At 43.6% G+C, this 13,457-nt stretch overlaps 1 protein-coding gene across 1 annotated transcript in view; it reads left to right on the top strand.

Moving 5' to 3' along the window:
* The first annotated feature begins 11,135 nt into the window (after nucleotides 1–11,135).
* xkr4 (XK related 4) overlaps nucleotides 11,136–13,457 on the top strand; it is a 42,385-nt gene continuing 40,063 nt past the window's right edge. Inside the window, exon 1 of the mRNA XM_048244847.1 lies at nucleotides 11,136–12,090. Coding sequence (XP_048100804.1) covers nucleotides 11,411–12,090 — 680 coding nt within the window. The 5' untranslated portion in view covers nucleotides 11,136–11,410. The remainder of the gene's footprint in view (nucleotides 12,091–13,457) is intronic.

Genomic DNA, 13,457 nt, shown 5'->3' with positions numbered 1-13,457 from the left:
GGAAATTACATGCACTGTAACATTTTACGATGCCATTTAATCATTCGCATACTCTACACAGATCCCGGAGAGTGGCATTATGACTAACGTGTTTGCTGTGAACAGTTTTGAAAAGTGTTGTTGGCATTGCGCAGTCACGGCTTGTCTCTACTGTGTCACTTCCACCTGCACAATTAATCTAACCATATTCCAAACCACACTTTTTCCCTTTTCCCAAACAGGGCTCTCTCATTTAAACAGGAACTTCCTGTGCTGTACTTACAAATGCGCTGGAGTCACAGGCTGTTCTTCTGGATTAGTTTGCCTGTTAGCAGTGCAGGATTAACAGTTTTCACAGGTGTATTTAGCAGGCCTGGCCCTCTACAGATTACAGAGTACAGATACAATTCTTTGTGGTAACTGTGTTGATCATTGTTAAACAAACACAATTTTCTGTGTCTCTGATTTGTAATGACAAGTGACATAAATGATTATATAAAGCGAATGATTTTACAACTCTGTGTGGCGCAGAACATGAGCAGCAATCCTGAACACACCCCAACGCTGCCTCAGTAGGGTTGAACACGACTGATGATGATGACCGATTGGGCTCCCAGACAGGAAATTTCAGAACAAAGGAAATGATGGATCACTATCTAGTGGTGAGGAGGTGAGACCCGCTGCCTCCTCAGGTATTGCTCTTAAAAGGACATTTTACCATCGCTGCCCAGAACTGTCCATGGAGGCATGTGCATCAGTGTAACAGCAAATAGTGCCCCTGCAACACAAAAATGGCATTATTTTTATTCAGGGTTCTTGCGCAGTATGGGAAAGTATGTGTGTGTACTTTGAGTGAAGCATATCATGTGTTTGTGTGTTGCACTCAAACAGAGGCCCTTGCATGGGAACCCCTGGATGGACTCAGCAGGTAGAACCACAGGAGCACCATAGAGTGAGTGGGCTTCCTGTTTTCAGTTGGAGAAAGCACTTCAGGAGCATTCACACTTCACACGTGGATGGGATGATGGCCATCATGAGGTCTGTGGATCTGGCTGAAGACATGGTACTCAGTCTGAACTCTCAGACATACACATCTGTCCTGTACTTGGCCCTAGAGACCTGACCATTGAACAAGGGTGTTGACTCCAGGATGTGTATCTTGATGTTATATCTGTTGTTTCAAATTAACTGGTATCAATGCCCTTGTGCTGCCTTGTGGCATTATGATTGGTAACCAGCAGTTGTTGCCTTTGGAAAACAACAGCAACAAGATTTTTGAAGCTTTAGGTGATTAGTTTAGTGCACATGTTAACCCCTGCAGCTGAACCTGAGCTATACAGAGGTGCACATGTTAACCCATGCAGCTGAAACTGAGCTTTAGGTGATAGTTTAGTGCACATGTTAACCCCTACAGCTGAAACTGAGGCGAGATCAGCTTTCTTTCAATGAATTTCAATTCATTCTAAGGCCACAGAAGGAAGTGAACTATGCCATGCCTCTGCTATTGTAGATGTAGTTTATCTCTTTAAATAGCTTGTTTACTGATTAGATGTTTAGTTTAGCTCATTGCCAATGTAAACAGAATGAAAGGAAGTTGAGGGATTTCCAACAGCATGCAAATAGAAATACCTTAAAAATAGATGACACCAGTCAGTCACTCACAGATTATGTCGGTTTTTCTGCTTGGGTTAAGATCCTTATAGTCACCTCCAGTACAGAGAGAAGCTATTTAACATGCAGTCCGGTTTCTGTTTGACCTTCATTATGTTGCATAACCAGCAGCATGGCAAAGCAGACGTCCCTGCGGAATACTAACAGTGGGACTGTCAACAATCAAAATGAACTGGGACCACCACACACATTAACATCAAAACAAAGACAAGAGTGTGAAGGGCCTAAACCTGTTGGCTGAACTTAATGCTCTCACAAGTATTGTTCATAGCTATCCAGTGTTCTGTGGAGTTCCTGTATAGGCAAAAACACGAGGTAATCCATTAGATTATAACAGATTGCATACTTATTTAACAGATTCTTCTAGGATCCTTTGTAGCCACACTCATCAGAATTATACACACTATTACAGTTTTTCTTGATTGCTTTGACCTGCTTAAAGAAACTGGGATCCACTTGTTCTTCATGAACACTTTCTTTGCACAGCAGAAGTCATCTCTTGCAAATGTGCTCACACAGTTTTATTGGGTTCACACATTTCTCACAGCCTTTTGTAAAACAGTTAACATAGATGCCATTCAAAGACCCCAAACTCTATTGTTTTCCCAGTGCTAAACTAAAAGAAAACATCTATTCACAGGTGGTAGAGATTCATTGCATAAGTCTGAATCTATGATACACCTGTGTGAATCTCTTTTGCACAATTCTTCAATCAGCAATCATTCATTATCCATAAGAGATACCATGTCTGTTCTGTGTTGCTATTTGCAAGTATGGATCTAAGGCACATTTAGAGAAAGTACTGTATTGCCTATTTGGTAAAGAAAACAGTACAAAAGCTGACAAGTCCAGGTGTTTACTGTAGGTCTTTTTCAATGAAAAATGGCAAGTTGTAGTTCAATGAAATTTGTCTTGTCTAGGTGCTAACTGTAGATCATACATGTCAATGACTTGTCATAGACATAGAAAAAATGAAGGCTGAAACTTCTCACATTGGGAACTATGTTTTGCATTTAGTTGTCCAGTGTGTAATGATTGATTTTAAATCACACAGTGATTTGATTACAATATGTGTTGTTTGAAGGCAAAATTAGCTTTTGCTGCATGTTTTAAATGTTTTGAGAGAGTAAGAACTTTTTGCAAGCAAAATGTGGCATTTTGGCCAGAGTGCTTTTGTTTAGATCTGCGTGTTAATTGTTTTGAAAGTGTGATGTAAGAGTTGACACAAGCATTAAAGCGACCAAGAAAAACTGTAATATGAGCTGCCAGTGCTTTATGGCAGATGAATTTGACAGACACCATGGGCAGGAGTAGCCTACATGACGGGACGATAGTGAGTGGGATTTAACAGTTGTTTTCACCCAAAGCCATAAAGAACTTGGGACTCGCAACATCAGGTCCTATCCTAGTTTCAGACCCGGGACAACCATTTCTGAAGCAGCAATGCTACTGCTGCTCCCGCGCACACCTTACAGTCCTGTACATTTGTTTCATAGTGAATTACAGCATGTAGGGTATTTTATAACTCACATTATGTATTCACAGACAGCATGCTAGGCCTATGTTAATAACATTAACACATGGTGCACCTCACTGACAGGGGGTGACTTTGCTTCCATTTCTAATGCCAACAGAGTCAAATCAAGATGTCACCTGCTGTTCAAACAGCATACCAGCAGCAATCACTGGTCTATAATTAAAAAAAAGTGGAGTAATTAAGGTTGGTATAAATACTCTGCCAGATGGACAATAATCAGGGTAACTAGATGTACCGCAGAGCGGTACAAAATATGACCGCCGCCCAGTCCAGCACATGTTTTCCACAAAAATAAGTCACGCTGAAAGGCATATATGATTCTAACTGTCTCACTGAATTGCATTATGCACACTCAATTCTCACTGGTATCTGCTAGACAACAAGTACCAAAACATGATTAGTTCATAGATTTCACATGTAATATACATTTTATACAACCCCACCCCCATCTTGCCTGTTCATAATTCTGAGAAATTCTTGAATTGTGTGCATGTGTGCGTGTACATGTTTATGTTTATGTGTGTGTGGGTGGGTGTGTGTGTGTGTGTGCATGTGCATGTGCTTGTGTGTTTGCCTGCTTATGTGCCTGTGTGTGTGCATGTGCATGCATGCGTATATATGTCTACTGTGTGAGTATGTGTCATACGTAGGATTACTGTGAATGTATGTGTGTGCGTGTGTATCTGTTTATGCACATGTGTGCATATGGAATGGGTTTACATGACCCCTGGAGGCAAACATACACAAAAAAAATTGGTCATCCTAGGCCCCACGGTTCTCAAGATATTCACAGAAAACTGTGTCTGCCCTACCCTCCTTTCGGGGGGTCCAGTCCAGCGGGGGGGCTACAGATCAAAACAAAAAGCGATGTTTCCATGCTATCCATGTGGGGTTACATGCCCACCAAGTTTCGTGTAGCCCGGTCTTTCAGTGCCCCGGGAATCCTTGTTGGTGTACGTCACTAAATGTACACATAAATTATTTTATTGTAAGGCCCCCCATGTACGAAAGTCCACGAAACTTGGCATGCATTCGGAGGGTGTCATAATGATCCTACACTTTCAATTTCGTGCAGTTTTGACCATGTCAGCCAGAGATATTGTGATGAAAACACCCTAATGTTTTGCTTTTTAATTTTTAACTAGGTGGCTTTATACACATGAAATAAGTGATAATGGGATAGGTTGACATACCCCTTAAGACCAACATACAAAAAAAAAAGGTGGACCTCCTAGGCCCCACGGTTCTTGAGATATTCACAGAAAACTGTCTCAGGCCACCTACAGGCCAGTTGGTGTAGAGTAACATAAATTAATTTATGGTGTGGCCCCCCATGAACGGAATTCCACGAAACTTGGCGTGCATTCAGAGGGTGTCATAATGATCCTACACTTCCAATTTAGTGCAGTTTTGACTATGTTAGGTCACAGATACCAGCGATTACAACACCTCATTTTACTTTTTGTGTTTAACTAGGTGGCTTATACATGAAATGAGTGGTTATGGAATGGGTTGACATGGCCCTTTGAGATAAAACATACAAAAAATGGTCCTCCTAAACCCCACGGTTCTCGAGATATTCACAGAAAACTGTGTCTGCCCTACCCTCCTTTCGGGGGTCCAGTCCAGCCGGGGGCTACAGATCAAAACGAAAAAAGGAGGTTCCATGCTATCCATGTGGGGTTACATGCCCACCAAGTTTCGCGGTGTACCCGGTCTTATAGTGTCCCGGGAATCTTTGACGAAAATTTGGACATGCGAAAAAAGAAAAAAAAAAAATCTGACTAAACCTATATGACTTCGCTGCGTGGCGGTCGTAATAATTAAATAATGATGAAAGTGACAGTGTCAATGAAGATGCCCCTCCATATTTAACAAGTTAATAGAATTCTACTGGATTAAAGAGACAGAAGCCTGGTTGATGGCATGGTGGTTGACACAGTGGCATCTAGCACACTAAGCACAGTCTCCATATGTTGCATATTACACACTACAAGAATGATTACATATTTTATTTAATAATCACTAGACTACATATTTTATTTAATAATCACTAGACTACATATTATATTTAATAATCACTAGACTACATATTATGTTTAGCAATCACTAGACTACATATTATATTTAAATGATCATGCCACAGTTACTGTTTTCTTTTGATGCCCTTACATGTGGATGTTTAAGACTAAAAGGACAACATCAATAAACACATCCTGTCTGTTTTTCACTTTCATTTCTCTTGCAGCACAGCAACAACAAATGCAGCAATTATTCTCAAAGTCAATATAATTTTCAAGTATCTTAGTGATGCTGTTTAATATGACTGGACCCATAGACTTGGAAGAGAGGTCTGTAACATATTAACATATTAACCTCCCTCAACACACGCAGACACACCAATGCCATTGCCAACGCACCCACAAGCATAAACAAACATGCAGACATAAATGCACACACACACACACACACACACACACACACACACACACACACACACACACACACACACACACACACACACACACACACACACACACACACACACACACACACACACACACATAGTCCCCTCTCTGTGTATGTTGTGTGTACTGCAGTGGTGTGGCATGAGAGTGTTCAGAGGGGGGAGGGTGAAGGGAGGAGAGAGTGAAGGGAGGAGAGAGGAGAGGGTGAAGGGAGGAGGGTGAAGGAGGGGAGAGGAAGGGAGGAGAGAGGAGAGGGTGAAGGGAGGAGAGGGTGAAGGGAGGGGAGAGGAGAGGGTGAAGGGAGGAGAGGGAGAAGGGAGGAGAGAGGAGAGGGTGAAGGGAGGGAGGTGAAGGGAGGAGAGGGTGAAGGGAGGAGAGGAGGAGAGGGTGAAGGGAGGAGAGGGTGAAGGGAGGAGAGAGGAGAGGGTGAAGGGAGGAGAGAGGAGAGGGTGAAGGGAGGAGAGAGGAGAAGGAGGAGGGAGAGGAGAGGTGAAGGGAGGAGAGGGTGAAGAGAGGAGAGGTGAAGGGGGGGAGAGGAGAGGGGTGAAGGGAGGAGAGGGAGAAGGGAGGAGAGAGGAGAGGGAGAAGGAGGGGAGAGGGGAGGAGAGGGAGAAGGGAGGAGAGGGAGAAGGGAGGAGAGGGGGGTGAAGGGAGGAGAGGTTCAACAGGGAGAGGGAGAGGGGTGAAGGGATGACAGGGGAGAAGGGAGGAGAGGTGAAGAGGAGGAAGAGGGAGAAGGGAGGGGGAGGAGGAGAAGGGGAGGAGAAGAAGGGAGGGAGAGAAGGGGTGAAGGAGAAGAGGGAGAACGGAGGAGAGGGAGAAGGGAAGAAGGGAGGAGAGGGAGAAGGGAGGAAGGGAGAAGAGAGAGGGAGGGGTGAAGGAGAAAGAGTGGAGAAAGGAGGGAGGGAGGAGAATAGGGGGGGAAGGGAAAGGTTGGAGAAAGAGTGGAGAAAGGAGGAGAGGAGAAGGGGGAAGGGAGGTTGCTGCTGCTGTGGGAAAGTGTGGCGAGTGGCTGCTGATGCGTGAGTGTCCACAGAAATCAGGACCCACGATGTCTGCAGCATGGCCAGCCTGCCTCTCTCCATTTCCCAACATGGACTCTCCCAGAGCCCCCGGGCAGCTGGCCATCCAGGCGTGTCAATCCCACTCTCACTCTCCCCAACTGTCGCCGCAGGGGAGGTGGGGGTGGGGCAGGGGCTTGGGGTAGGGAGAGGGAAAGTCATCTTCCTTTTAAATTTACATGCATACATTTTCACCACTCGTGTCTATTTATTATTATGTGAAACAGAGGAAGGGCATATCCTGCTGTGGGTGTGCACTGCGTTGCTGAACTGTAATTCTTCTTTCTTATTGATTTAGAGTATGTGTGTGTGTGTGTGTGTGTGTGTGTGTGTGTGTGGGATTGGATTAGTGAGTGAGTGTGAGCTAGAGTTAGGTACCTACTGTTTTGGAATATAATGGACTTGCCCATGTGGGTACATTTTGTGATAATTCATATGCGGTTGTTTGTTTTTCCTTGTAGACTACAGCTGATTGCAGTATTAATCAAAGCCAGACATAAAAGCTGTGTCTGAATTAAACTCAAGTAAACTTGCCATTGCAAAGGCTTATTTAAACTAATTGACACTAACAAATAATTATCATTACATATATGCAATACCACTGAGAAATAATACTCCAGATAAAAAACATTCTCCTCAAAAACATTGTGGCCAGCACTTCAGCTCCATGTCTCTCATGGAGATACCTCATTTAGTCATTAATACCACGGCACTCAGGCTCAGGGTAAAGGCTTGTGGAGCTCTCTGTTGGTGCTCCTTGCAGGCGGACAACATATTCCCTCGGAAACATGACCGCAGGTCACAGCAGCCTCCGCTACCACGGAGACCAGAGCAGCAGAGGAGTATGACAAGCATGACACTCTCACTCTCTCTCTCTCGCTCTCTCTCCCGCTCTCTCTCTCTCTCCCCCTCTGTCTCTTTCTCTCAGTGTTCAGCCCCATGGGAGGCATGCAATGGTGGAGGGTTTCCATGCCAACGGGGGTTAGACAAGCAGAAAAAGTGACAGATTGACAGTAAGAGTTTTTTCTTTTCTTTCTTTCTTTAACCAAAAAGCCACTGCTGAGCCATCAAGTGACACTTGTCATTTAACCACTTCTGTTTGCCTCTCTCATTTAATAATCTTCTATACAGTATCACACAGTCTTCTTCACAGGGAACTGTGATACATATAAGATATAAAGTGTGTTTAGAGAGCACTGTTCTTAGGCAAACATATAATTTGTTTGATAGCACCATACACAAGAGAATAATCAAGTAGCAGAAATCATAATGTGGTATTGTTCAATGTTATATACATTAATATTAACTCATTAAATAGAACTATTTCAAATGCAAATTTAATGATAGGTCTTTACAAAAATGACCATTCCTGACCAAAAAGCATTAAAAGTCTAAAAAGCATGGAATCATGGGGCATCTGTGTTGTGCATGGCACTTGGCTCTAAACCCATCCCACAGTGCCTGGGGATGTTTAACCCAGTTGGGAAAGAGAGTTTCATCATGGCGTTCTATTCATGACAGGGCATATTTGGATCATTGGACAAGCCTAAATATGTCACCGTATCCATTTTACAGTCACTGTGGCTATTTTAACTCGCTGCCGTCTCCCTGAAACATGGAACTAGCAAAGGCCAGTGTCCCAATTCTGAGCTTGACAACTCAACTCTCTGTGTAAGAATCACTTCCAGTATCTGTCATGGTGGCCTGCTGCCTTCAATCGGGGCCCCTGTGTGCCAAGCCTTTGAAAACCCGTTGCTTTGTTGCTCAGCAACTAAGGCAAGCCAACTGTAACGTTGTCTAGGTTGCTCTGCTGCTTGAAAACCTGATCACATCTGATAGGAATTTTGCATCTTACACACCACGCTTACTTTATCATAACATGCCAGATTGTATTCCACCCTAGTCTGCCAATGATTCCAGTTATAGGTTGTAACATCAAAGTGAAGCATGATCAAAAGCAGAAAGTGTTGTCAAATGAGTACATGCAGGTGGTATAATATTATCACAAGTGGAGAATTGTTTTTTAAATGGATTTTTCATTTGCTGCCGTAGTGAGACTTCATTAGTGGGGGATGTATCAACATTCAACATGCATAGGGTCAGAGCATGCCTCCAGTCACTGGAGCTGCCTCTTAATCACAGTCTTATTAAGAATGGCCATATAAGGGCATATATCAAAACTGTTTCAAGTTTGTTAAATGCAAGGCAACCACAGGTTATTTCAAATAAATACAGTGCTGAATGCAAAGGCATTGTGGGAAGTATTTATAGTTGCAAAAATTGTTGAATGCAAATATAATATGATAATATTGCTGAAACTCAAATTGTTTCAGCAATATTATCATAAGCTTCATATTTTCAGAAGTTTCAAATTTTAGGTTCAATTCACTTGTAAACTGACAGTAAATGCAGAAAACAGAAAGCATATGAAAGGACAGGTTCATTTATATGACTATATTCCAACGTATCTTGATAAAATTACATTTGGCTTGGTCCAATTTTATTCCACTACAGGTTATCCCACCAATAGGCTATTCCTCTGGGCAGAAACGTCCTCAGGGGTTTGTTTCTTTGACCTCTTTGGACCTATTTCTTTGACCATTGCTTGGTTGATGGAAGAGGACTCAGGATGGACTCATCATGGTCCTCACGCACCCCTGGCGAGGTTCAGATCCTGGAAGCGACGCCTGTCTACCTGTTACAGGGGCCAGTAACGGAGCTGCCAACGCCTGCCCGGCCAATCACACCAAAGCACTTACCCCTGTCGAGCTGCCGGCCTCTGCTGCTGATGATGACAGATGGCGTGATCGGAGTCTGTGGCAGGTTGTGTGAGAGTACTGGAGGAGCTATGGAGGCCTATAGCCTACCTATAGCTATATGCTGGAGCTGGACATGCTTATTGATGTTCTCACTTATCACTTGTTCTGGGAGTCCACCAATATTTAGACTGATACAGGGTTTTATTCAAATAAAAACAAAATCCTGAAAAATGGAGATTTTGGTTAGGCCTATTTCAGCAACTACTGTACTCAAAACTTACATTTATTTGCGAAGGAAACATAGAAACATGCTGACATACTGATATAGCCCTGGGATTCTCCTGGAATTAATTCTAAATGAATAAACGGAATTAACACTAGCTCTTTATGTCATCATTTTTGTAGGCAGGCATAATAGCTGGGTATAATAGCTGGGCATTAGATATTTGATACAAGAGACTTCCAAGTCTCAGCAGGTGTTATCAAATATGGAAAGTAAACCTTTCCTAATTATCAAATCATGCCCATCCCTCGACTATGTCTGAAGACTTGCTTTGCATTTACAGTAGGCTACATCACATGAAAATGTGACGTGTGTAACATGCGCAGGCTTCTTCACTTATGCTGCGCACAAGTGGCCAAATATTAATACTGAGAGGGCGCAGAGGGAAGTTTAGTCTGAATACTTCCCAGCGGGTGTCAGACAAATTACCCTCATTATAGCCTACTGGATGGACACACAGACATTTACACGTACCACACGGACTCAAACTGACAAAGGAAAAAACATAGACTACTAACTTTAGGAAGGATGCACGAGTACTTTTATTATTTTTTCACTAATGATTAAACATGAACATCACCACGCGTACACACGCACGCACACTGAAGCGCGCACGCCTTGCACGTGCACGCCACAATATTACTACTAGTTATAATGCACGGAGCGTTGAATACGGCCGTTCTGTTTCAACGATTCACAACCTATGCGTGTAGTGGCGAAGGAGAGGGCGTGGTGTCGTCAAAACGGCGCCGCACTCAATGTTGCCAATAAATTCAATAATGACGCAAGTTAGCCCACCCAACACAATCGCGAGGACAGCAACCCACCGGTAGTGATATATGAACCTGTGATGAGTCTTGATTAAATCGGTCCCCAATGCATATGCGATATTACCGCAGGTGCAGGAGGACGACAAATTAGCCTAGCGCTTTCCGTGGTGCTGAAAACGCTCTGTTCTTTTTCGACGGAAAGGTTCCTGAAGAAAAATAAATATAAGTGCTCCACCTTTTCAATATACCCCGAAGCGGTATCAAAACCAACATATTTTTATTTAAAAAAAACACTAGTTCGTTGTATTTAGATTTACACTTGCAGACGTAGGCCTATATTTAATATTGTTTTGTTTCTTTTATAGGCCTAGTAGAGTAGTGTAATAGTTCTATATTTTCCATTATCATCAACAGGAGGATATGGGCTAGCCTACACGTCGATTTAAATATGTAGCAAGGGGCTTGCAGCATGACATCGGTTAGCTTAGTTTAGGATTATTCTGTGTGGCTGCCGTATTTCTTAATAATAATAAAAATAGTAAAAAAAACTCATTGGCCTTTACGTAAATCCACGATTAGATGTAGGCCCTATTTGGAACATTAGCAATTCGTCGATATTGATGAACACCAGGGTGAGCCGCCGAGGAAGAGTTGGAAAGCAATGATGTCATAGTTTTAAGTGTGAGCCATAGGGAGCATATGGTTCGTACCCGCTACCAAAAGGAAGTGTTGCTTTGTTATGAACAGGCGGCGCTGTAGCAGGCGGAAGAGGAGGTCGCCCAACCCAGTGTCTCTTCGCCTGGAACACAGGAGCCGAAGAGAGAACGAGAAAAAGGAAGATCGTGAAGACGGTGTTGGAGAGAAAAATATTAGGCTGCTATAATGGCCGCTAAATCGGACGGGGTGCTCAAAATGAAAAAGAGCGATGTGGCGTTTACGCCTTTACAGAATTCAGACCACTCGGGCTCAGTACAAGGGCTTGCTCCAGGATTGCAGCCGGATTCGGGTACCGGAGAGACGGACTTCATCAATGGGGAGTCGCGCTGCTGTGGCTCAAATTCGACATGTCTTCGTCTTGGCAGGGAGCAGCAAAAATATACCATTTGGGACTGTCTATGGATCCTCGCTGCAGTGGCGGTGTATTTTGCCGACGTGGGCACAGACGTTTGGCTATCCGTCGATTATTACCTCCGTCGCGATTACTGGTGGTTTGGCCTTACGTTATTTTTTGTGGTGCTAGGCTCGTTCTCCGTACAGGTTTTCAGTTTCAGATGGTTCGTCCATGATTTCAGCACCGAGGAGAGCTCAACCGGCGGTGCACCAAGCTGCTCACACATGGATGGGAAGCTACTCAGCTCTTCCGCCTCACATGGAGAAGTGGGAGCCCATCCGACCACCCCTCAAAGGCAGGCATCGACAGCAAGCAAGAGCAACACCACTACCAACAGCAGCAACAGCAGCACAGCAACCCGGACTAATAAGAAACGCTCGGCATCCTGCTCTTTCTGTATATGGCTAGTGCAATCCATCATTCACATTTTGCAGCTCGGACAGCTCTGGAGGTACGTCTTTGTAGGATTCTGTTTGCTTTCTCTCCAGTGTGTTCACGATATTGACGCGTCTTTGTGAAGACATTGTAATATCCCTTTCGTGCCCCTATAGTAATATTCAGTCATTAATAATTTGCTATCATTGGTTGCTCCCATTTAAACTTGTGTGCCATTTTATTTGGAGACTGTCATAGTATGGCACATCCCGCCCCAATGTAGGCTACGGTTCGTTGATTCTTAAACTGCAAACCAACTGCAAAATCCATGCTGTTCTCATCCTACCTTTTATCATCGGCTATGCTTTATCCAATCACGTGGCATCAGTTTGCTGAAATTTTTGAGAAAAAGGACAGGTTAGATGATAATTAACAAATTATTACCCACGTGATTGTAAACACACTGGGTTTGTTGGGTTGATCTGATTGAAGTCTTTGAGTCCATATATTACTGAAGTCGACTGGGGAACCAACATTTCCCTCAATTAGGCTACTAAGGGTTAAGGTCTGACAGACTTGCACAGGGTGATTGGTGAGAGATCTTGTATGATCTCTCTCTCTCTCTCTCTCTCTCTCTCTCTCTCTGTATCTCGACCTCTCTAAATCAACGCTATAGTCTTTGCCATTCATTTCACATACCTTCATTTCAATAACTGCTTGAGATGAGAGTGACTCTGAACTGCCTGTGTGCAGCCCTCACATTGATTCACATGTGTTATATTCATTATTCACAACGCTGGGTATTAACTTTAAGAATCCTTTATAGAGCCCTGAGCACACGAGCCCATTAATGGGCAATTGACAGATGAAATGGAGCAAATGACTCCCCTGTGGTAGCTTATGAAACGTGGAATGCCTGGCCCTGCCGGAGACACGTGCCTGATACTCAGAGCAAATAAGTTCCCAGTTCAACGTGAACAAAGCCCTTGGCTCAACACTTCATGTTTTTAACCAACTCAGCAACATGCTTCGTTAGTCTGTAGGGAGCACTCAGTGTGTATAAAGCACTTTTATTAATGGACCACAATAAGAACCACATCATGTTGATGTCTTGACTCATCTAATTGAACGGGTTCCCTGAATCGTGATTCAATGGGTGGCACAAGAAGAAAGTCCACATGATGAGATGCCAGAGGAGTCCTGGCCTGGCAGCCATAAGAAAAGGCCACTGGACTCCTCTTCCACTTGCATGCATTGATGTGGGGCTCTGCAGATTGTCTACATAATACTTCCATGACGGAGTGACTGCTCCTAAAGTGTATTCTTCTGGAGTGGGAAGAGTGTGTTCTGAATGACACAATATGACTGCATTGGGTCCAGTAAGCTCTGAAGGCGGAGCGCCTAGAGCAGATGAATCTGATTTCAGATGGCATAGAGCATAAT

This window comes from Alosa alosa, chromosome 1 (assembly GCF_017589495.1).
Source record: "Alosa alosa isolate M-15738 ecotype Scorff River chromosome 1, AALO_Geno_1.1, whole genome shotgun sequence".
In the NCBI taxonomy this organism is placed as follows: domain Eukaryota; kingdom Metazoa; phylum Chordata; class Actinopteri; order Clupeiformes; family Clupeidae; genus Alosa; species Alosa alosa.
This window is presented reverse-complemented; position numbering and strand designations above follow the sequence as displayed.